The 25,455-nt window shown below is 48.1% G+C and overlaps 1 protein-coding gene across 1 annotated transcript in view; it reads right to left on the bottom strand.

Moving 5' to 3' along the window:
- The window catches only part of LOC135528246 (calmodulin-binding transcription activator 1-like), a 477,130-nt gene that overhangs the window by 199,487 nt on the left and 252,188 nt on the right, over nt 1-25,455 (bottom strand). Inside the window, 1 exon segment of the mRNA XM_064957197.1 lies at nt 16,899-17,034. Coding sequence (XP_064813269.1) covers nt 16,899-17,034 — 136 coding nt within the window.

Here is a 25,455-nt window from a genome sequence, read left to right as displayed (position 1 = left end):
TCTCCTTCCTGGCATTGTGGGAAGGAGGGGAGAGTGTGGTCATTATATTCCACTGTGTGCTGTTGTTTAAAGAGCCATCCAGGCCAGGGCTTCAGCCCACTCTGACACTGACTAGTACTGCTGTTGCTGCTAGGGTAGTACTGCTGTTGCTGCTAGGGTAGTACTGCTGTTGCTGCTAGGGTAGTGCTGTTGTTGCTGCTAGGGTAGTACTGCTGTTGCTGCTAGGGTAGTACTGCTGTTGCTGCTAGGGTAGTACTGCTGTTGCTGCTAGGGTAGTGCTGTTGTTGCTGCTAGGGTAGTACTGCTGTTGCTGCTAGGGTAGTACTGCTGTTGCTGCTAGGGTAGTACTGCTGTTGCTGCTAGGGTAGTACTGCTGTTGCTGCTAGGGTAGTACTGCTGTTGCTGCTAGGGTAGTACTGCTGTTGCTGCTAGGGTAGTGCTGTTGTTGCTGCTAGGGTAGTACTGCTGTTGCTGCTAGGGTAGTACTGCTGTTGCTGCTAGGGTAGTACTGCTGTTGCTGCTAGGGTAGTGCTGTTGTTGCTGCTAGGGTAGTACTGCTGTTGCTGCTAGGGTAGTACTGCTGTTGCTGCTAGGGTGAGTACTGCTGTTGCTGCTAGGGTAGTGCTGTTGTTGCTGCTAGGGTAGTGCTGCTGTTGCTGCTAGGGTAGTGCTGTTGTTGCTGCTAGGGTAGTACTGCTGTTGCTGCTAGGGTAGTGCTGTTGTTGCTGCTAGGGTAGTGCTGTTGTTGCTGCTAGGGTAGTGCTGTTGTTGCTGCTAGGGTAGTACTGCTGTTGCTGCTAGGGTAGTGCTGTTGTTGCTGCTAGGGTAGTACTGCTGTTGCTGCTAGGGTAGTGCTGTTGTTGCTGCTAGGGTAGTACTGCAGTTGCTGCTAGGGTAGTGCTGTTGTTGCTGCTAGGGTAGTACTGCAGTTGCTGCTAGGGTAGTGCTGCGGCTGCTGCTAGGGTAGTGCTGTTGTTGCTGCTAGGGTAGTACTGCAGTTGCTGCTAGGGTAGTGCTGTTGTTGCTGCTAGGGTAGTACTGCAGTTGCTGATAGGGTAGTGCTGTTGTTGCTGCTAGGGTACTGCTGCTGTTGCTGCTAGGGTAGTGCTGCGGCTGCTGCTAGGGTAGTACTGCTGTTGCTGCTAGGGTAGTGCTGCTGTTGCTGCTAGGGTAGTGCTGCTGTTGCTGCTAGGGTACTGCTGCTGTTGCTGCTAGGGTAGTGCTGTTGTTGCTGCTAGGGTAGTGCTGCTGTTGCTGCTAGGGTAGTACTGCTGTTGCTGCTAGGGTAGTACTGCTGTTGCTGCTAGGGTAGTACTGCTGTTGCTGATAGGGTAGTACTGCGGTTGCTGCTAGGGTAGTACTGCTGTTGCTGCTAGGGTAGTGCTGCTGTTGCTGCTAGGGTAGTGCTGCTGTTGCTGCTAGGGTAGTGCTGCTGTTGCTGCTAGGGTAGTGCTGCTGTTGCTGCTAGGGTAGTACTGCTGTTGCTGCTAGGGTAGTACTGCTGTTGCTGCTAGGGTAGTGCTGCTGTTGCTGATAGGGTAGTGCTGCTGTTGCTGATAGGGTAGTGCTGCTGTTGCTGATAGGGTAGTACTGCTGTTGCTGCTAGGGTAGTGCTGTTGTTGCTGCTAGGGTAGTGCTGCGGCTGCTGCTAGGGTAGTACTGCTGTTGCTGCTAGGATAGTTCTGCTGTTGCTGCTAGGGTAGTGCTGTTGTTGCTGCTAGGGTAGTGCTGCTGTTGCTGCTAGGGTAGTGCTGCTGTTGCTGCTAGGGTAGTGCTGTTGTTGCTGCTAGGGTAGTGCTGTTGTTGCTGCTAGGGTAGTGCTGTTGTTGCTGCTAGGGTAGTGCTGCTGTTGCTGCTAGGGTAGTGCTGTTGTTGCTGCTTGGGTAGTGCTGCTGTTGCTGCTAGGGTAGTGCTGCTGTTGCTGCTAGGATAGTTCTGCTGGTACAGACGGACCCTGTGAAAACAGCTAGGCCTCTCCCCAGCGCTTCTCACTCACTTAATGGGAAGTGATCACTGCTGTGCCATGCCCGCATACTGCCCTTGCACTTACTCACACACAGAGAAGAGATTTTAAGATGCTTTCCCTTTAAGGACAGCAGCCATTATGACATTGCCTCATCATTCTACTCAACCATCTACCCCAGTTTATTAGTGTTTCTGTGCTAGTTGGAAGCCACCAGCACCTCTCTCTCAACTCTGGAACTTGACCTTAAAGGAAAAATCCAGTCAAAAACACTTTTTTTTATTAGTACACTGTTGATACAGTCCAAAAAAGGTTTTGCATGTCAGCAATCACGTTTTCAAGATAAAGGATTTTCATGATGATGTGGCAGGTGACACTTACCTTCTTCAAAGTCCAATATCTTGAAAACTTGCCTCACAAGTCCTCAACTGGCAGCTTCAATAAATAGTACCCACAAAACACCAGCCTCAACGTCAACAGTGAAGAGGCGACTCCGGCTGCTGGCCTTCGAGGCAGAGTTCCTCTGTCCAGTGTCTGCGTTCTTTTGCCTATCATAATCTTTTCTTTTTATTGGCCAGACTGAAATATGGCTTTTTCTTCGCAACTCTGCCTAGGTCAGCATCCCAGAGTCGCCTCTTCACTGTTGCCAGTTGAGGATGTCTGTTTCTCAAACTAGACACTCTAATGTACTTGTCCTCTTGCTCAGTTGTGCACCGGGGCCTCCCACTCCTCTTTCTATTCTGGTTAGGGCCAGTTTGCACTGTTCCAGTGAAGGGAGTATTACACAGCGTTGTACCAGATCTTCAGTTTCTTGGCAATTTCTCGCGTGGAATAGCCTTCATATCTCAGAACACGAATAGACTGAGTTTCAGAAGAAAGTGCTTTGTTTCTGGCCATTTTGAGCCTGTAATCAAACCCACAAATGCTGATTCTCCAGATACTCAACTAGTAGAAGAAGGCCAGTTTTATTGCTTCTTTAATCAGAACAACCGTTTTCATCTGTGCTAACATAATTGCAAAAGAGTTTTCTAATGAAAGATAGGAAGCTGGTACTTTTTCAAAAGGAGACATTGATTTTTATCCCTTAGATTTTCCATTAGGGTGACAGGCAGCATTGTGGTGCTGTGACCTCTCTGACTGGTGTTAGTTCAGCGTGACGGTTGGGGCTCTTAGCAACACTGTCACTAATCACAAATTAAATTTGTTATCTTCAAAAGCTGGACTGAGGGTCTTCAGAAGTGAGTGCTAACAACAATTCAGCACAAACTTTTCAGTATTAGTTCTACTTTTGATGATCCTTCATGCTGCAAGCTATTCCAGACTAAGGTGTCTCCTTTTGGAACTGAGGGTTGAACGCTTCCTCATTCGCACCACCGTCACAACCCTTTTCTTTGCTCAGCTGATGCTGGCTATTCAATAGGGAATTAAAGGGGAAGCACAGTGTCGGCAGGAGAAGCACTGAGACGGTTCAGACAAATTCAGGTCCGTCACACAATCAACATCCAGAAAGTCCCATTGCACACTGTCAGCATAGTAAATATAGAAAGCTATGCCTCTGGCCAGCAAAGCTTGGTAACCAGAACAGCTCAGAGCACAACTCAGACAGACAGCAGTCTCAGAGCCTGGGGGCAGAGTAGGAGACGAGGTACACTACCGTTCAAAAGTTTGGGGTCACTTAGAAATGTCCTTGTTTTTGAAAGAAAAGCTCATTTTTTTTGTCAATTAAAATAACATCAAATTGATCAGAAATACAGTGTAGACATTGTTAATGGTGTAAATGACTATCGTAGCTTGAAATGGCAGATTTTTTTATGGAATATCTGCATAGGCGTACAGAGGCCCATTATCAGCAACCATTACTCCTGTGTTCCAATGGCACATTGTGTTAGCTAATCCAAGTTTATCATTTTAAAAGGCTAATTAATCATTAGGGATTCATTTTTTGACTAAATCTGCTCAGAACATTTCCCAATACTCGTATTTTGTGTCTTAATGATTGTTTCAATGGTCTAGCTTGCCCTCAGCTTTACATGTAATAAGATCAAATATGTCTAAAGTTTGTGGAAAGATATACAGAATAGCTCCTGTGCGATCCATGATTAAACGATTGAGTCTATACATTTATGCAAATGTGTAACCAAATTAGTTATTACATTTTTTTTAATCTCTTAAAAAAATAATATTAACTGTCACAATAAATTGTCCAGAAACGGTCCTCCTATAGGCTACAGATATTACACTGCATAACGTCATGTACTATTTCTATATTGTGTTTTTATCATTCCATGTATTCTACTTCATATGCAGCCTGTGTTTCCAGAGAAAGAACAGTCCAGGTTCATAGGCAGTGGCAGCATATAAAGGTATTTCTTTCAGCCCAGGCCCTTTGCCCCAATGTGTAGAAATTAATTGAGTGAAAAAAAACCTTCTGTTTAAGGTTGAAGTGGGTTATATGAGGCAGTGTAACAATTGTTTTCTGTTTGCCAGGGGCTATATATCCTTCATTCTGGCTTTCTCTCTCCTCCTCGCTCAGCATCCCCCCGCCAACTCTACTCCCCCTCGCCATCCATCCACCTTCCAAAGCCTCTCTCCCTCTCTCTTCTCCTTTCCAGACTTTTTTCACCCTCTACCTTCTACCTTCCGGATGTATTTTTATATATCCTAGACAAGCCATTTTTGGTTTCTTTAACCCCCATCTCTTGCAGGAATAGGTTCCATTGGTGTGTATGTACAGACGTGAGTGTGTGTGTGGTAGTTTGCCTAGGTTTATACTGTGTACATACACTTATAGGGGGCATGTCTGCATGAGGACAACACTTTGATATGCCTACCATACTTTTATAGCCACGAGATAGAGCAGAATGTTGATGATCTGTGTGCGCATGCTTGTGTTAGCTTTTCTTTTTGTGTATGTGTGTGTGTGTGTGTGTGTGCGAGCATATGTGTGTGTACGAGCGTGTGTGTGTACAATGGGTAATAGGTTTACTGGGTGACAGTGACATTAACAAGGGACCAGTGTGTCTACACACCAGGCAGAACACATTCAGCACCCCCCCCCCACATGGGTTTTACAGAAATGACTCATCTCCTGCACATTTTTGTGTACAATATATAAATATATTCACCGTTGCAAAATTCCCTTTCATTTCAGCAAAGCCTCCCTAACCGACAACAAAAGGAGAATCAGGACTCTATTTTCAGCTGGCTAGTGTCAAACGCACGTTAGTTTGCCATTTCGTCATGTAAAAACTGCCTGACCGTTTCCAGCCTCAACGCCAGGTTCGGCAATTTACGTGTATTATACCAACTCACTTGGGCTCAGATGGGCGTGGGGGAAATATTTGAGGTGTGGCCTTAAAAACATGTCCAAAGTGTTAATTTCAGGCAGCGCTGGTAGGGATATTTAAGACAAAGCTGGTCTTAGCGGTAACACAGTTGGTTATGGCATTAATATTGACGGCGGAAACACAGCCTATCCAGTCGTAAAACACACTGTCCATATGAACATGGAACAAGAGTCGCCTCATGTGCTTTTGGTGCCTGTATACTTCGCATTTGGAAATATGAAAACAAATATTTTTTTACCATTTAGCTTTAATTGATTAAAAACTAAGCAATAGCCTCCCCTCCTCTCAATGAAGGCATTTTTTTTGTCTGCCTAATGCAATCGCGAAGTATAGTCAAGACAGTCAATGAAGGGCTGGGCTTCTGAGACCGCTTGTAAATACATCTTAATCACCAAAGCTTTAATAAAATATCAAGTTTGAGAGGAGTAAAACAGTAATCTGACATTCCCTTTTTACCTATGTATTGTAGGCAGGCCCACGTTATTTTAGCCATGCTGATCCCATTCTGGACGTGCGTAAAACCCCCTCCATGATGTACAGTAGGCTACATGTTCACCGTGATGTACAGTAGGCTACATGTTCACCGTGATGTACAGTAGGCTACATGTTCACCGTGATGTACAGTAGGCTACATGTTCACCGTGATGTACAGTAGGCTACATGTTCACCGTGATGTACAGTAGGCTACATGTTCACCGTGATGTACAGTAGGCTACATGTTCACCGTGATGTACAGTAGGCTACATGTTCACCGTGATGTACAGTAGGCTACATGTTCACTGTGATGTACAGTAGGCTACATGTTCACCGTGATGTACAGTAGGCTACATGTTCACCGTGATGGTGAGTGAATGGAGAATATTCTCGCTCCCTAACGGTTTCCCCTGTTGCCCGGAGCATAAGGGTTTAACCTGTTTTCTCTGTTAAACTCCTCTTAAGTCACTCTTTCATGTTAAATATCAATCCTCTCTATATATCCCTGTCAGTATAAACAGTGTCTCTCAGCACGCCACACACTATAGAAGTTGATATAAACACTTTAACAGTCTCTTTGAACTCTCCAGCTCAGCTCATTACCAATGCTTTGAAGGCTGGATGTGGGAACATTGGTACGGTTTGATTTTGCAGTTATTAAACATGCAGCAGCAGCAACTTGGTTATAAACTTCCTCTACACCCAGAGTTGATAATACATGAAGTTGTGTACACCACCTCCTCGGCAGCAGAGACACAGTAAACAAGCAGAAAAATATCAGAGGTTGAAATGAACATAAGCCACACGTGTGAAAGTTACATTTACAGCACCGTATATGGATGGAGGACAATTTAGGAACTCATCGCGACGCTAATGTCAATGTGCAAAGATGTCTGCAGTCGGAGAGAGAAAAACAAGCTGCTTTGAAATGTGGGCCCATCCCATGCAGACGTGTGTACTGTATACAGTATAGTACTGAACATGGTACTGATTCCACCTTCGACCCCTTGGCGCCCTGGTGGTATCCTAACACCAACAGAGGGCTGTGCTCCCTCTCTGCCCCCCCCCCACCCCCCAGGCAGATAAAAGGAAGCAAGTCATATCAAATGTTATTCGTCACATGCTTCGTCAACAACAGGTGTCGACTAACAGTGAAATGCTTACTTACGGGCCCTTCCCAACGGTGAAACAAGTTTTCGAGGCCAGCGGGAGGAGAGAGAGACGGGGAGATGAGAGAAGAAAGAGCCTGACCCAGCTAGCACTACAGGGTCTGAGGAAATAGCCTTTCTACAGAGAACTGCCTCTTCCACGGGAACAGCTTTCTAGGAGGGGAGAGAGTATTACAGCCGCCTCTTCAGAGAGAAGGGGGGATTTAGCAATATACTATTTCCCAAAGAGCGATCCAAGACATTTCACTCAGCCTATATCATGTATTTTACAGGTTCCTAGAAATAGAATGTCATTCCGTACAACAGTTCAACATACCCTCTTTGACCCTGTGGTCAAGAAGAAAGACAACCTGCTACCCTGCTGTGACTGTGATGAATCCGGAGTCCTCATGTAGATCATTATAAAGAGATTCTGGTGAAGAGGAGAGAAACCGGCACTCGCTCCCTGAGGTGAGGGAGTTGAGGGTGAGAGACACTTGAGAGTCGGTCTAAAGCTGTGTCCTTAGAGTATCCACTTTGAACTGGTTCCTTTCAGGTCTGTGGGCTGTGGGCTGTGCAGACAGAATATTCCTCTGATTCATCCTCATTACAGCCCATTCTGACAAAATTAGTTGGAGGTCAAAAAGTTCTCCAACTGGAAACAGAATAACAGATGCGAAACAGTTGGCAGATTTACCCACTGCTACAATGTCATATCTCCTAACTCAACTTTAGTAAATAATCAGAATTGACATAACACAGAAATGATGTAGCGTTGCCACAAGTTAGTGGGCTCTTGCTCTGTATTGTACAGTACAGTCTGAATGCACTTCTCTGTTGTGTCAGAGAGAGGGCAGTGAGGCTTTAGTAGTGAAAGTCAGTCATTACCATTAGGCCCAAGTCTTGTGCCGCTCCGGCCTCTGTCTCTCTCTGGCTCACTGGAGTGTACTGTAGCAGAGCAGAGGAGAGATCATACGCTAGGCAGCCACTGACTGTGTCACGCAAAGCCTACTGACTGTGTCACGCATAGCCCCCCTCCAACAGCCTCTGTTTTCCCCTACGCGCCCGCCTCCATCATCTTTGCATATCTTGGGGTGATGCTTCTCTCGGTGTGTGTGTGTCTGTCCCAGGGGAGCTGTATCAAACGCAGGATGAGTTCAGTTGCTTTAGTGCAGCTCCAGCGATCACGGAGATAATGACTGGCACACGGAGCGAGGCAGTGGGGGCTCACGCACAGTCCCGTTACATTTCAAAAAGCCCTTGCCGCCTCCCTCCCTCGCCCGCCTCTCTCTCTCTCTTCGTCATCTCCACACGAGTCAGTATGGTGCTCAGATGGGCCACCCAATGTTCCAAGCCATCTCCCCATCCCCCACATTAGTTATTCACTCTCTGTTCTCTCTCCCGCTTATTGATTCATTTGTATTTGTTTTAACACAGTGAGCTCAGAGACCTTAATGCATCACCGCAGGGTATTTCTGTCCATCATATTATCTACACTCTTCATCTCCATGCTCCATGAATCACAGCTCATCTCCTGGGTCATGTTTATGTGCCTCCTCACACAGACCCAGGAGAAAAGAATGGTGTTTGTGTGTGTGTGTGTGTGTGTGTGTGTGTGTGTGTGTGTGTGTGTAATCAAGCCAATACAAAAATGCAAAATCAAGTCAGTCTTCAGCTTGATCGACACATTAAGGGCTTCTCCAGTCGTCGGATGTTTCTCCCTCCCTCCCTCCCTCCCTCCCTCCCTCCCTCCCTCCCTCCCTCCCTCCCTCCCTCCCTCCCTCCCTCCCTCCCTCCCTCCCTCCACAATAAAGAGGGATCCCTGTGGAGCTCCTCAGCATGACAACATGGTGACAGGGGGGGCAACAAGTGGCAAATTAAATCAAGGGGAAAGTGGTGATAATACACAGCTTTTGACAGGCTCTTATACATTCAACAGCCACTTCCTCTACACCCTCCTCCTAAAATTAGCCCCAAATCCTGCTGTGGGATTTAAGTGGTGATAGCAAGGTCGGCATGAAAGGCTTACATGCTACTGAGTAGTTTCAGTGATCATGACGAAGTAAGAGCAGAAAACTAATTCCACTCAGCTTAAAGAGAAAACCATGGGTGAGCTGGACACGTGAATCCACTGTGAATACTGGCAGGAAACACTAACGTGGGAACCCGCTGGTTCAGCCTATAGTAAACACAAACACATTATGATTCAGTCTATAGTAGCACAACCATGACACATGGTGTCACGGGCGTCGTCATGGAAATGATCGGACCAAAGCGCTGCGTGATGAGCGTACATTTCTTTTCTTTTTAATGAATGTCGCCAACAAAACAAGGAAACGACCGCGAAGCTTAACTTGGGCAACAATGCCACTAACAAAGTCAACTACCCACAAATGCGAAAGGAAAAAAGCTGCCTAAGTATGATTCCCAATCAGAGACAACGATAGACAGCTGCCTCTTATTGAGAACCACACCCGGCCAAACACAAAGAAATAGAAAACATAGAAAGAAAGAAACGAGAATGCCCACCTTAGTCACACCCTGGCCTAACCAAAATAGAGAATAAAAGCCTCTCTATGGCCAGGGCGTGACACATGGTGCCTTGTTCTGTAGTACACGGTAGAACAGTATCATTCAATGTGACTAGCTCAAGGGACATGAGATGAGTGTAGTGCTATGGCTAAATACATATGTATTACCTTATCAGTGTGTTTAATATACAAATGAAATACATATAGTGTTGTACCATGAGGTATAATTGAATTCTGTTGTCTTGCCAATCATACATTACTGGCTGTGAATTTGTTGTAAGCAGTAAGTTATATTCCTCTGTTTCTGCGTAGTCCATCTTATTACATTATCCTGGTGAATAAAGAAATATGAAACTGAATGAAATAGGACAACGGTCTATTTCCTGTGCTTTCAGTGACAGAACAGCTTCAATGACTACCTTCCTTTACCCTAGCAGGAGGTTAGGAGTTATAGCCATGGTAACGTGGGCTTTAAAAAAGATCACAAATAGATTGTTTTTTATCTCCAACACATTCAGGTAATTCAAAAGGGAAACGGAGGCAGGCTACAGCGTGAGCAGAGCCCAGAGTCAAATACAAAACTCTACGAATCACAAAACAGACCCACCAAGGGAAGAGAGGAGACAATAGAGTTCATCGATTTCCTGTCTTGACAAAACCCACAGTTGTTTAAAAGGCCTGCCTTGTCTATAAGTTGAAATCAAACATTTTAAAAATGGGGAGGAAGCATTTCTGCCTCTGGTGGTGTTGGTGACTACACGGTGTCAGTTATCTGGTCCCAATGTCACACCTGAGTTGGAGTATGGGGAGAGTGATGTCACTTCCTTCAGAGAGAGAGAGAGAGAGAGAGAGAAGTTTTGTCCTCTCTCCACATCTGGCCCTGCAATCTAGTGATATCAGCTGCTGCATTGCTATCTGACTGCCACACAACACACACTGTCTGCAACTCAGTTGCCGTCTCTTCGACCTCAACTATCTTCTCCTTAACATACACACAGAGAGCTAAAACCAACAACACTCTCGAGTCTCTTGCAAAGTCTCCTTTGCGTTGGTCGAATACCAAACAAACATTGGATTCTTCTCACCTTGACAGAAACGAAGAAGGCCCTCAGTGAATAAATTGCAAACGAACATAAACAACACAGAACAAAGCCATAGTATCGTCTCTGGACAACATAACTCCTCTTTGTGTTGGTTGAATATCAAATTATCATTGGAATCGTCTCACCTAAGTGATTTTAATTTCTATCTAAAAAAAAACAAAAAACAGCACAAAGCCCAAAGCATTGAGTCTACTCCAGACCCTCAAGGTCATGTGATATGGGAGACAGTGCAGACAATGTGGCGCGGTGTGGAGCCTAGCATCTATCTTCATGCAGCGCTCCCTGCATCCAGCCCAGTCCAGGGTCCACTCCATTACAGCATTGGCCGCTAACATTTTGACATTTGGCTCCATTATTATCAATGAGCTGAGGGGATTGAGCCACCGACATGCTGCATTAGCTTCCTTCATTTCACAGTTGCACGGCTGAAATCCCGCATTAAGACATATCCAACATGGACTGACATGTGAGGAGGAGCGATGAGCAGGCCACTGTTTAGGGGGTTGGAGGGGGGGAATGGAAGGATATTGGCATTGAGTTCCAAGAGTGTTGGAGCTTTTGCCTTCCATGCTCCTAAACAAGAAAGCTTATTCTATTCGGTTTAATTAGCCTGTGGTAATGAAATTAGTCAGAGGCACTGCCACCTTCACTTAATAGAAATTGATCTGTGTTTGGGGGAGTTTATTAAAGCTCAGGAATAATGGGAAGAGGGGATGGAGGGGGGGGTCCACATTAGAAGCTAATCATGACGGGAGGTGGGTGGGTGACGGTTTGAATCTGACCAGGTCTAGGATCAATCGGACTGTGTCAGAGTTGATCTGTCCATGGCTAGCTGAACCAGAACAGAGGTTCTCTGCTATTACACAAGGCGAAGCCAGGGATTCTAGTGCTGCGTAGTCTATGCTCAACCTGTGTGTAGAACGCTCGATGACATCATACTAGATGATCTAATTAAAGGACCTATACCTCAGGTTGATGTCTGGCCAACAGTCATGGGAAATGGCACTTGGATCCTTTTTCCACGGCACAGTTTTACACCAGTGCTTGACCTTAAGACATGTTGTGTTTCCACCTGTGAGTCTGAAGCCCAAAACAGTCTTGGGACATACCGTTTTTGGGGGAAGCAAGACGTTTTTGGGGGAAGGATAGGGGAGTTAAGCTGAGCAGCAGAACAAGTGGGACTCGACAGAGGTGAGGAGAGAGAAGGAGTGGTGAGCTAATCACAGACAGACAACTCTCCTCTCCTCAGGTCCCCAAGCCAGATGCATTCTGGGTAGATGAGGAGAGGGGCAGGGTGGTTGCTCATTTATCTAGCCGTCTGGCCAGCTCACCTGGAGTGATGGGGGAGACGTCAGAGAGGCAGGCTGCTATTTCACGGCCTGTTAAGCACTAATGCCGCAACACGCCCTGTGCTCCACTTCTAGGGAACGGGGAGCATTACCGTCCGGTTCTCAAGGTTCTGTCCGTCTGGACTGTAGGCTTGGAGGGGGAGAGGGGAGTAGATGAGATAGGAAGAAAATGGGAGGGAGGGATCAAGAGAGAGATTAATCGGGAGAGAGAGGTAGAGAGAGTGGGATGGCCCAGAGAGTGAAAGAGAGAGAGAGGAAGGAAGAGAGAGAGGGAGAGAGAGGTGTGGGAAGAGAGGGAAGGAGAGAGGGAGCCTGCTAAGACAATGGTCTGGAGCAGACAGGACAGTAGCAGGGCACGCGCTGACATCCACTCCCGCTACGCACTGCTGCCTCTTACAGGCTCCTGAAGGCCCCTCACTCCCAGCCCTACTGCCTCCTTGCCTTCCTTCTCTTCTCCTCACTGGAGCCACTGAGCACCACTAGCCTGAACCACCCACAACACTTGTGTTCTCTGTTTGCTAACTCGGGCCTGTGTAACAACCACACAGCTTCTAATAGGTCCTGGCTGGCTGGAGAGAGGAGAGCATTTATACTTAACGGAGCCTTGTGAGGAGGCTGCTTATGTAGAGGCTGAAGACTCTTGAGGACATTGTGTGTGTGTGTGTGTGTGTACGTTTGTGTTCATCTTACCCTGTCATTCTGCCTATCTGGGCACTACTGTTATCCCAATAAGGTTCAATGTTCTGAAATAATGTAGAAGTGAACTTACACAGCTAGCTGTTATTTGTGCCTTATTATATAGAATTAATTTTACTGGAGTTCATCTTTAGGGAACTATAGGAAAAATACATTCAGTGTGTGTGGTGTTTAAATAGCGGATCTAACCAGCCAGTCCCTACACGGCAGGCTCTCCTGGAGAGAGTCCCCCTGGCGTGACTGTACTGTGTGTGTGCTCTTCCCTGCCTATACTGTACTATAATGTACTATACTGTACTGTGGTGTACCAGTGCTGAAGGCTAAGGGCAGGACATTTAGTTGTGTTTACAGTAAACAGAGCTGAAGATGACTGATGGGTCACAGATCCTGTCCTGACTTGAGCAACTGATCCTCTGTCTGTTAGGAACTGCACGTGGCAGTAGTGTGAACACGTGGGCCTCCAGAAAGAGAGGTGTGTCTGGGAGTCACAGCTGTGTTATCTGCATAATGCAGCCTCCATCTGGAGTTTAAAACAAATCACATTTTATTTGTCACATGTGCCGAATAGAACGGGTGTAGACTTAAACGTGACAGGCTTGTTTATGAGCCCTTCCCAATGATAGAGAACAAAACAAAATACAACAATAGTAACACAAGACAAATAAAATAGTCATGAATGGAGGTATATACAAGGAGTAGCAGTACCAGATCAATATGCAGAGGTACAACGTATCTGAGGTAGATATGTACATGAAGGCAGGGTAAAGTAACTAGGTATCAGGATAGATAATAATAAGGTATTTGAGGTAGATATGTACACGAAGGCAGGGTAACGTGACTAGACATCAAGATAGATAATAATAAGGTATTTGAGGTAGATATGTACATGAAGGCAGGGTAACGTGACTAGGCATCAGGATAGATAATAATAAGGTATTTGAGGTAGATATGTACATTAAGGCAGGGTAAAGTGACTAGGCATCAGGATAGATAATAATAAGGTATTTGAGGTAGATATGTACACGAAGGCAGGGTAACGTGACTAGACATCAAGATAGATAATAATAAGGTATTTGAGGTAGATATGTACATGAAGGCAGGGTAAAGTGACTAGGCATCAGGATAGATAATAATAAGGTATTTGAGGTAGATATGTACATTAAGGCAGGGTAAAGTGACTAGGCATCAGGATAGATAATAATAAGGTATTTGAGGTAGATATGTACATTAAGGCAGGGTAAAGTGACTAGGCATCAGGATAGATAATAATAAGGTATTTGAGGTAGATATGTACACGAAGGCAGGGTAAAGTAACTAGACATCAGGATAGATAATAATAAGGTATTTGAGGTAGATATGTACACGAAGGCAGGGTAAAGTAACTAGGTATCAGGATAGATAATAATAAGGTATTTGAGGTAGATATGTACACGAAGGCAGGGTAAAGTAACTAGACATCAGGATAGATAATAATAAGGTATTTGAGGTAGATATGTACACGAAGGCAGGGTAAAGTAACTAGGTATCAGGATAGATAATAATAAGGTAAAATAAAGAACAGAGTAGCAGCAACATATGATGAGTGTCAAAAAACGTGTGTGTTTGTGTTGGTAATTTAGCCCAAACAACTACCTCTTTCCCTACTGTATTTAATTAATTTATTTATTTTGCTCCTTTGCACCCCATTATTTTTATTTCTACTTCGCACATTCTTCCTTTGCAAATCTACCATTCCAGTGTTGTACTTGCTGTATTGTATTTACTTTGCCACCATGGCCTTTTTTTGCCTTTACCTCCCTTATCTCACCTCATTTGCTCACATCGTATATAGACTTGACCATACTGTATAATTGACTGTATGTTTGTTTTACTCCATGTGTAACTCTGTGTCGTTGTATGTGTCGAACTGCTTTGCTTTATCTTGGCCAGGTCGCAATTGTAAATGAGAACTTGTTCTCAACTGGCCTACCTGGTTAAATAAAGGCTAAATAAAAAAAAAAATGGGTGTGTATGCGTTTGTGCTGTCGGTACGCGAGTGTGTGTTGTGTGTGTTTGTGTTGTCGGTATACGTGGGTGTGTTATGTGTGTGTGCATATGCGTATGTAGTGTATGAGAATGTCTATGGGTTTTGTGTGAGAGTGTCAGTGTGTGTGTGAGTGTGTGTATATAGTGTGTGTATACACACGCTCTTTCCATGACACAGACTGACCAGGTGAATCCAGGTGAAAGCTACGATCCCTTATTGAGGTCACTAGTTAAATCCACTTCAATCAGTGTAGATAAAGGGGAGGAGACAGATTAAAGACATGGCTTGTGTGTGTGTGCCATTCGTTTTCCCATGATTCATCTCCTTTAGTCAAAACCACAAAAGGAGGAGTATGATCATGGAGCCTCAGTGGCTTCAAAGCCTCTTATTTGTCAAGACATAGCGTCACCTATCCAGGGTTTATATAAGACATTGGTTCAGTCCCAGAGTCCCCAGCTTGGAGAGGACTATGGTGTTGAACGCTGAGCTGTAGTCTATCAACAGCATTGTCACATTTCCAAGCTGGGAGAGGGCAGTGTGAAGTGCAATTGAGAAGCATCGTCTGTGGATCATTTGGGGCGGTATGGGAGTGTGTCCAGGGTGCCTGGGAGGACGGTGTTGATGTGTGTTAGGACCATCCTTTCAAAGAACTTCATAATTACAGATGCTACATTTAGGCAGGTTACCTTAGAGTTCTTGGGAACAGGGACATTGGTGGTCAGGTTGAAACATGTTGGGATTACAAACTGGGACAAGGACAGATTGATAATGTCTGTGAAGACACCTGCCAGCTGGTCTGCGCATGCTTTGAGAACATGCCCTTGTGATTGTTAACCTGTTTACAAATTTTAATCATATTGGCCAGGGAGAGCGAGATTACACGGTCATCCGGAACAACAGGGACTTTCAGGCAAGACTCAGGGTTGTATTCCTCGAATCGAGCATAAAAGGCATTTTGATCATTTGGGAGTTCTGCATCACTGGGCATCTCACAACTGGGTTTCCCTTTGTTATCATCTGCAGGCCCTGCCACATACGACGCATATCAGAGCCAGTGTAATAGGATTCCACCTTTCTCCTATATTGCCCTTTTACATGTGATGTCTCGACGGAGGTCCTAGCGGGCTTTCTGTATGCGTCCATGTCAGTGTCCCGTTTCTTGTAAGCGGTAGTTCAGCCTTTAGCAGAGCGTGGACATTGGCTGTAATCCATGGTTTGAACTAATGTATGTGTTCTCTATCCCAGGCATATATACCAACACAGCATATTTAACTTGCTATGTTTGACATGGAAGTATCTGGCTTCAGCTCACAAATAACCAAAATGATATCTTGACATGTAGGCTTAGCACTTTCACAAAGAGTGACATTAATTAATACAACTGTCAGACATTATGGAAGAAACACGTAAGACCCAAATGGTTTTAGCAAGCATGTCCAGAACAAGTTATCAGAGAGTGGCACGTCCAGGCACAGACAACATTGAGCCATTTCCCCTGAGCGACCGTCCTGTAGAGCAGGACAAACACAGAGCTGGAACCCTATGTGGACAGTCTGGGGTTTGTCTCTGTCACACACCCGCCACTCCCTGAGGTATGTGTGTGAGTGTGTGCTTATGTGTAGATGGACACACCCATCCCTGACAGCCCTACCCATCCACACTCCTGTGCCTCTGGCACCATTGCCTAGGGCTAAGCCTGCAAGTGAAACAAAACCAGAATTTTTTCCCCCAGCCCTATAAAAGAGGAAGGGGGGAGTGAAGCAGGCCCTAGAGGCCTGAGAGAAGCTCCTTTTCATGTGTGTCACCGCTGCTAAATCAACCATGGAGCCAGCACTGCACCGCTAACCCAGGCTGGCCCGGCGTGAACCCGGTTGAGACTGGGCCTGTGTGGTGCCTGCTGGTTAGGGGGCATAGAGGGGAGTGAGGATAGGGGCAGAATGCGGAGTTGGGCTCAGCATGGTGTGTACTAGCTCGTGAGGGAGGAAAGAAGATTAATGTGAGAGAGAAGGCAACATCCTGCACCTTAATAAGGAACAAACAATCGGTTCCTCTCCGCTGCCTTCCCAGGGAACAACTATTGTTGTGCTGCATGTTTCCCTGCTCTGCGTGGCTCCTGGGAGATAGCAGGGCTAGGACCCAACTTCAGCATGTAGCTTGGCTGTCTCTCCCTTACAGCCAGGAGAGGACAACTCAGTGTCGTGTCCAGGTCAGACCAGGTCCCATACTTCTCTCCCTCCCTCCCGAACCTCCTCGTTCCTTACCTCCACTCCCTGGACTTTGAGCTTCATGTGATCCTCCCGCGTGGTCTTCCCATCTTTCCTCTTCTTCCAACAGTAGCCGTCCTTTCTGTACTTCACCTTCTTCCTGTTGTACAAGATCATCGACCCATTCTGTGGCCTGGATGAGAGAGAGAGAGAGAATTTTAATTCAAAGCCACTGCTGTGGGACTCATTTTAGAGATGTACAAAGTCTCGACACAAGTCTACTGCCAGGCAGAAATGCACCAGTGACTTTAGATGACAAGACGTCTTTATGATGTTTTTCTGCATTCCTCTTCACAGTTTGACAATGAACAAAGCAAACCTTCAGCATACATTTCTCCATATGAAAGTGACACTTCTACCACAGAGTAAATTACATGTAGAACCGGTGTGTGTGTGTGTGTGAGTTTATGTGCATGTCTGTGTGTGTATACCGGCTGAGGCAGCTTTTTTACCTCACATTCATCCAGTGAAATGAGTTGTGGTGGTGTGTGTAAAGTCCCTTGGGGGAAGAAGAGATCTTCCCTCACATTCCATTCATAATTCATCCTCCCTTCATCAGACCACAGCTTCTTGCTTCATAATGATACAATATAATGATATCATGTAACTATTTGATGATAATATGCCTTTACAGCTCCATTTGTCAGATGGGGCGTTTGGAGTACAGTGTTAAAACATGAACAGAAAGAAGGAGGCCGTATCATTCATGAAACATTATTGAGTTGCTCAACAATTAGTGCGATGTTGAGCAAGGCGAGCATGTGCTTGGCTGACCAAACACGTGTCAGGGCTCTATATCTTAAATTGATAAACATTCTGTACACACACACACACACACACACACACACACGCACACGCACACACACAGCTGCCATTTTCTGGAGCAATCCCAAATGAGTGCAGGTTGCTGCCTCAGTGCTGGGTGTTGGGTTCTGCCTCTGTTGGGTGCTCATTGTAGCAGCTGTTCAGGCTTGTTAGCCCCATACTCACTGCACACAAGCTACAGTTAAGAGTGCAATCGCTTCTCTCGCCTCTTTTTAAATAAACAAACACAAACAAACGCTCAAAACTCTCTACAAAAAAAAAAAAGACCTTGCTATTTTCAAATGTTACTTTGCGAATAAAAACAAACTGTTTTGCATTGGTTTGGTGTTGTTGTTTTGTAGTTACACTTTTGTCATGGTTTTATTTATAACGGTGCATCATTTTCCAGGGTTGCTCACGGGACCTGCTTCCTGTTTATCTTGCTATTGCTCATCAATCATCTCTCTTCCCAGGACGTATCTCAGGGGCCAATGGAGAGGGAGAGAGGGGAGGGAAGGAGAGAGGGGGAAATAAAGGAGGGGTCCCACCAGTCCCACTCTGTGGCCCCTGACAGCACCTTCTAATGAGAGACGTCACTCAAACCCTGCCATCCTCAATCCCCCGCTCTTTCTATTCCCCCCCCCCCTTCTCCTCTCACCACCAGTCGGTTGGAGCTAGAGATGGGGGCCGGGGAATTACCTTCCTCTCTCTCTCGCTTCATCGGTCTCCAGAGCCCTCACTTTCGCTCTTCCTAACTCTCCTCTCTCATTCTGTCATTCCATCGTTCATCCCCCTTTCACTACCTGCAAGCTAACATAGGAATCCTTCATGTCTTCTACCGTACATTTACAAATGTGGGATTTTGACGGGGTTTAGTCCTCTGATAAAACTCCTCTCTGGAGGAAACTAAGATAAGTCTGGTTTATGGCACGCTGTATATCCCTCGGGTCATCAGCATAGTTGATGGCTCCAATACAATTCTATAAACAAAGAATCGCTAAGTATTGTGCCGCTATAGGATAATGTACAGTATATGATGATTCGAGCCCTTTGCGACGAACGTCATCCGAAGGTCACCTGGCTGTGTAGGAGACTATTGCAGACTTCAGCACTCTGTCGAGGCAATCAAACAATATGATGTCTTTTTAATGAACGCTCGGACACACTGGTTAAATGGATTCTGTATGGGCATGCTGCTTGTTTCCGTGGAGATGCGTTCTCTGTTTGCCTTTCAGAAAAACAGGAAGCGTGCGTCTTAGAATGTAGCCTCCAGATTAGACTAAAAGATGGGACGAGAGGAGATAAGGTCGACAATCAAATGTCTGATCTCCTCAAGAGCATTGGAAATTGGGGTGAGGCTTTCGTGTCAGAGGCCCCCGCACCTTATTTATCGGCTCTGTGAAAAGTTATCCACTCAGCTTTTTATAGGGAGCCAGTGTTAGGAAGATGCTGTTTTCAATTCAAGACATGCTGGAAAGACATGCTGGACAGAGCCTTAGATTCCTCTGCTCTCTGAAGTAGCTACCTCTAAAGCACAGGCCTGAAAAGGCACACTTTGCAAAGAAATAGGTTCTCTATCCCTCGTCCTTCCTCCCTCTCTCTCTGTTCTTCACCTACAGAATATCTCTGTAAACTTCAATTAATCTTATCAGAATCACACATATTTATACATGGAGGGAAAATGCTAAGTGCTCTGTTATCAAAGCGGTGTGACAGCAGGCCCTCTGTTTCAGAAGCCTAAACGTGTCTGATTATTATGGAAACACAGCACTGTCCCTGACACATATGCGCACAGACACACGCATGCACATGCACACACACACCTCTCGGTGGCGTGGCGTGTTCCGACCGATAATACACTTTACCCCGTGGATGGTGTACAGCCTGCCCAGTCCTTGAGGAATCATTCATTTACAGAGGTAATGGCATTCACTCAATCAGGTTTGTTCATTAAGAAAAAATGGGCGAGGGAGAGAGAGAGATATGAGGGCGGTAGGGGAGGACTGTGTCTGCTGCTGAGAATTCACAATGAACCTGGAGGAGAGGAGCCTGGCCCTGAGTTAGTGACTGACAGTAGCTCAGAGACAGGCTCAGGAGCTCAGCTCCACAGCCATAGATCCACAGGAACCAAGTCCCCTCAGCCAGAGACAGAGAAAGAGAGACTCAGACTTCTCCTATCTGGCCAGCAGAGGGAACTAGTTGCGGTTGGGGCTGATCCTACAGTTACAACTCCCCCACGCTCCATGCATTTGTGTCAGTAGCGTAGTAGAGAATGAAACATTTACCTTGGTGTTCTAGCTGTAATAGGAGAGCTGCTGCTTCCCCCCTAACACTGGCCCTCTTCCCCAGGACACCCCCCGTAACACTGGCCCTCTTCCCCAGGACACCCCCCGTAACACTGGCCCTATTCCCCAGGACACCCCCCTAACACTGGCCTTATTTCCCAGGACACCCCCCCTAACACTGGCCCTATTCCCCAGGACACCCCCTAACACTGGCCCTATTCCCCAGGACACCCCCCGTAACACTGGCCCTATTCCCCAGGACACCCCCCGTAACACTGGCCCTATTCCCCAGGACACCCCCCTAACACTGGCCCTATTTCCCAGGACACCCCCTAACACTGGCCCTATTCCCCAGGACATCCCCCGTAACACTGGCCCTATTCCCCAGGACACCCCCGTAACACTGGCCCTATTCCCCAGGACACCCCCGTAACACTGGCCCTATTCCCCAGGACACCCCCCGTAACACTGGCCCTATTCCCCAGGACACCCCCGTAACACTGGCCCTATTCCCCAGGACACCCCCGTAACACTGGCCCTATTCCCCAGGACACCCCCGTAACACTGGCCCTATTCCCCAGGACACCCCCTAACACTGGCCCTATTCCCCAGGACACCCCCGTAACACTGGCCCTATTCCCCAGGACACCCCCTAACACTGGCCCTATTTCCCAGGACACCCCCGTAACACTGGCCCTATTCCCCAGGACACCCCCGTAACACTGGCCCTATTCCCCAGGACACCCCCGTAACACTGGCCCTATTCCCCAGGACACCCCCCTAACACTGGCCCTATTCCCCAGGACACCCCCCGTAACACTGGCCCTATTCCCCAGGACACCCCCTAACACTGGCCCTATTCCCCAGGACACCCCCTAACACTGGCCCTATTCCCCAGGACATCCCCCGTAACACTGGCCCTATTCCCCAGGACACCCCCGTAACACTGGCCCTATTCCCCAGGACACCCCCTAACACTGGCCCTATTCCCCAGGACATCCCCCGTAACACTGGCCCTATTCCCCAGGACACCCCCCTAACACTGGCCCTATTCCCCAGGACATCCCCCGTAACACTGGCCCTATTCCACAGGACACCCACTAATACTGGCCTTATTCCTCAGGTCACACCCTCCTAACACCCTATTCCCCAGGACATCCAGCCTTTGAATAATACCACACTCTGGGTTTTTCTCTCTCTACAAACTCGAGAGGAGAGGTAGAGATGAGGCGTCTTTGAAGATCAGGGGGGTGAGCTGGTTGGGCCATGGAGGCACAGTGGAGGCACAGTGGAGGCACAGGAGAGAGGCACAGGAGAGAGGCACAGGAGAGAGGCACAGGAGAGCGGCACAGGAGAGCGGCACAGGAGAGCGGCACAGGAGAGAGGCACAGTGGAGGCACAGGAGGGAGGCACAGGAGAGGCACAGGAGAGGGGCACAGTGGAGGCACAGGAGGGAGGCACAGTGGAGGCACAGGAGGGAGGCACAGTGGAGGCACAGTGGAGGCACAGGAGAGAGGCACAGGAGGGAGGCACAGGAGGGAGGCACAGGAGAGAGGCACAGGAGAGAGGCACAGGAGAGAGGCACAGTGGAGGCACAGGAGGGAGGCACAGTGGAGGCACAGTGGAGGCACAGGAGAGATGCACAGGAGAGAGGCACAGTGGAGGCACAGGAGAGGGGCACAGTGGAGGCACAGGAGAGAGGCACAGTGGAGGCACAGGAGAGAGGCACAGTGGAGGCACAGGAGAGAGGCACAGTGGAGGCACAGGAGAGAGGCACAGTGGAGGCACAGGAGAGAGGCACAGGAGAGAGGCACAGTGGAGAGGCACAGTGGAGGCACAGGAGAGAGGCACAGTGGAGGCACAGGAGAGATGCACAGTGGAGGCACAGGAGAGAGGCACAGTGGAGGCACAGGAGAGAGGCACAGTGGAGGCACAGGAGAGAGGCACAGTGGAGGCACAGGAGAGAGGCACAGTGGAGGCACAGGAGAGAGGCACAGGAGAGAGGCACAGTGGAGGCATAGGAGGGAGGCACAGGAGAGAGGCACAGTGGAGGCACAGGAGAGAGGCACAGTGGAAGCACAGGAGAGATGCACAGTGGAGGCACAGGAGAGAGGCACAGTGGAGGCACAGGAGAGATGCACAGTGGAGGCACAGGAGAGAGGCACATGAGAGAGGCACAGTGGAGGCACAGGAGAAAAGGCACAGTGGAGGCACAGTGGAGACACAGTGGAGAGGCACAGCAGAGAGGCACAGCAGAGAGGCACAGTGGAGGCACAGGAGAGAGGCACAGGAGAGAGGCACAGGAGAGAGGCACAGGAGAGAGGCACAGTGGAAGCACAGGAGAGAGGCACAGTGGAGGCACAGGAGAGAGGCACAGGAGAGAGGCACAGTGGAGGCACAGTGGAGGGGCACAGGAGGGAGGCACAGTGGAGGCACAGGAGGGAGGCACAGTGGAGGCACAGGAGGGAGGCACAGGAGAGAGGCACAGGAGAGAGGCACAGGAGAGAGGCACAGGAGAGAGGCACAGGAGAGAGGCACAGGAGAGAGGCACAGGAGAGAGGCACAGTGGAGGCACAGTGGAGGCACAGGAGGGAGGCACAGGAGAGAGGCACAGGAGAGAGGCACAGGAGAGAGGCACAGGAGAGAGGCACAGTGGAGGCACAGTGGAGGCACAGTGGAGGCACAGTGGAGGCACAGGAGGGAGGCACAGGAGAGAGGCACAGGAGAGAGGCACAGTGGAGGCACAGTGGAGGCACAGTGGAGGCACAGGAGGGAGGCACAGGAGAGAGGCACAGGAGAGAGGCACAGGAGAGAGGCACAGGAGAGAGGCACAGTGGAGGCACAGTGGAGGCACAGTGGAGGCACAGGAGGGAGGCACAGGAGAGAGGCACAGGAGAGAGGCACAGTGGAGGCACAGTGGAGGCACAGTGGAGGCACAGGAGGGAGGCACAGGAGAGAGGCACAGTGGAAGCACAGGAGAGAGGCACAGTGGAGGCACAGGAGGGAGGCACAGTGGATAGGCACAGGAGAGAGGCACAGTGGAGAGGCACAGTGGAGGCACAGGAGAGAGGCACAGTGGAGGCACAGGAGGGAGGCACAGGAGGGAGGCACAGTGGAGGCACAGGAGAGAGGCACAGTGGAGGGGCACAGGAGGGAGGCACAGTGGAGGCACAGTAGAGAGGCACAGTGGAGAGGCACAGTGGAGAGGCACAGTGGAGAGGCACAGTGGAGAGGCACAGGAGGGAGGCACAGGAGGGAGGCACAGGAGAGAGGCACAGCAGGGAGTCAACCCCTGGTGTTATTAATGAGCCCTCAGCTGTCATAGTCCTACAACACCAACACCATGTCACCAAAAACACACACGTACAGTTTACTAATGTAGACACACAGGCCCACTACTGGATACACATATAGTACACACACACACACACACACACACACACACACACACACACACACACACACACACACACACACACACACACACACACACACACACACGCGCACACACGCGCACACACATACACACATTATGATTAGGCGGTCTTCAGATTTTCATACCGTTCCTGTACCATTCCTTATGGTATTATACGGTATTACCAGCAGTGCACACAAGGGGAGCTATTTCTTTCTTTGAAACACAAAACTAATTTAGGCAGCAGGGGAGTTGATCCACACACATCTCGCGTCCCGTGGACCCACACGGAGCTGTCAAAACGGCAGGCTTCTACATGTAATATAATTACACTTCAAGAGGTATTCTCTATTAGACGCCATCTCATCTCTCCCCTGTCTGTCTGTCTGAATACAGAGGTGTTAGGCTGCCTGGTACAGTGGTAGCGTAGCGTAGCCAGGGTCTATCAGGTTGCATCACGTGTGAATTGATGACTCTGTGATAAGTCTGCCCCTCCAGCCCCTGGCAGAGTGGAGCACACATCAGGAAGTGGGGCGTGCTCTAAAACTACTTTAAATGTAAATCTGCCACGCACAGCACTCGGATTGAGATTCATCGCACCTCAATCTCCCCCTCCGCCGCCAGTGCTCTCTCCCCCGCTCACGTTCTCACGCCGACGCGCGGCAGAGCCGTGCCTCTCTGAATCCCGGTCGGGCCCGGGGTACGTACCCCTCAGACTGTCAATGAGGAACCAGGAAGAGGGAGTTAGGTCATCATCCCACTACACCGCTCGGCGCAGCGCTCGTACGCAGCTCCCAGTCTATCTTTCATTACCATTCTGTTCTCTATCTATGCATTACGATGATGTGAACGTGTAATTACATTCCCATGGTAATTAATCAGGTAGAAAGGTCATGGCAGTACAGGTCAAACTGGTAGAGAAGTTTTAAGAGTGAACGTTTGTCAAACACTGTGTCATGTCCTGTTTATGTTGGCATTTATAATAACACAATGTGTACCTAGTCTGGTCTACCAGCCTATCACAGAGGGTGATGGGTGGACCCGTGAGTACTGTTTGGGAGACAGGTAAAAAAAAGAGTTTGACTCCCTCTCTCTCTCTCTCTCGCTCACTCTCTCTCTGTTTCTCACTCCTTCTCTCTCTTTCGCTCACTCTCTCTCTGTTTCTCACTCCTCTCTATCTCTCTCTCACTCCCTCCTCCTCTCCCTCCCTCCCTCCCCCTCTCTGTCTTTCCCTCGCTCTCTCTCCTCCACTCTCTCCCCCTCCTTCTATCTCTGCTGCCTGCCACACAACTCAGGCCTCTGCCTTCCAGCCACAAAACAGATGGTCCCAGAACACTTATCTCAATGGAAAAATCACAGCCAATTTAAAAAGAATATAAATTACACTCTGTGTAGCTCCACGTCTGTGCCTCCTGTCCCTAAAAGACCTACAACAGTGGATAAGAAGGGGGGGGGGCAGGGTGTCAATTCCCTTATCTCACCCCCAGCAGCCCTGCAGAGTGAGAGGGAAGGCTGATGACTGGGGGTGATGCTAGGCTGATAGTGGCTAAGCTCGTTTCATGCACGTTTCAGCCTGTACTGTACGTATGAATGGCACACTGGCCAGACTAAGCGCTCTCTCTGAGCCTCCAGTCTCTACACTGGAAGACAGGGTTACCACGTCATTTACAAACATCCATGGAGCACCATGAGCTGTGCATTGTGTACATACAGCATATAGGTTGGCCTGCACAATGTACAGAGACTGATATGCAGTATGAATAGACGAATGGATGAGTTGTCATGGTTATGGCTTCACTGGCTCTGTTGTCATCATATGTCAGTTCCTGTTTCTGGAAATGTGTGTGCAGCGTGTGTTGTGTCGCATGCATTACTTATAACTTCAACGTCAGGTCATGTGGTCTTCTCACGTTTCTTCTGTACATGTGTGCAGGAGAGGGCTGCAGGTAGCCTAGTAGTAGCCTAGTGATTAGAGTGTAGAGGCGGCAGGTAGCCTAGTGGTTAGAGTGTAGAGGCGGCAGGTAGCCTAGTGGGTAGAGGCGGCAGGTAG

The sequence above is a fragment of the Oncorhynchus masou genome, chromosome 33 (assembly GCF_036934945.1).
Source record: "Oncorhynchus masou masou isolate Uvic2021 chromosome 33, UVic_Omas_1.1, whole genome shotgun sequence".
Taxonomy (NCBI): Eukaryota; Metazoa; Chordata; class Actinopteri; order Salmoniformes; family Salmonidae; genus Oncorhynchus; species Oncorhynchus masou.
Note: the sequence above shows the minus strand (reverse complement) of the source record. Positions and strands in the feature narration are given on the sequence as shown.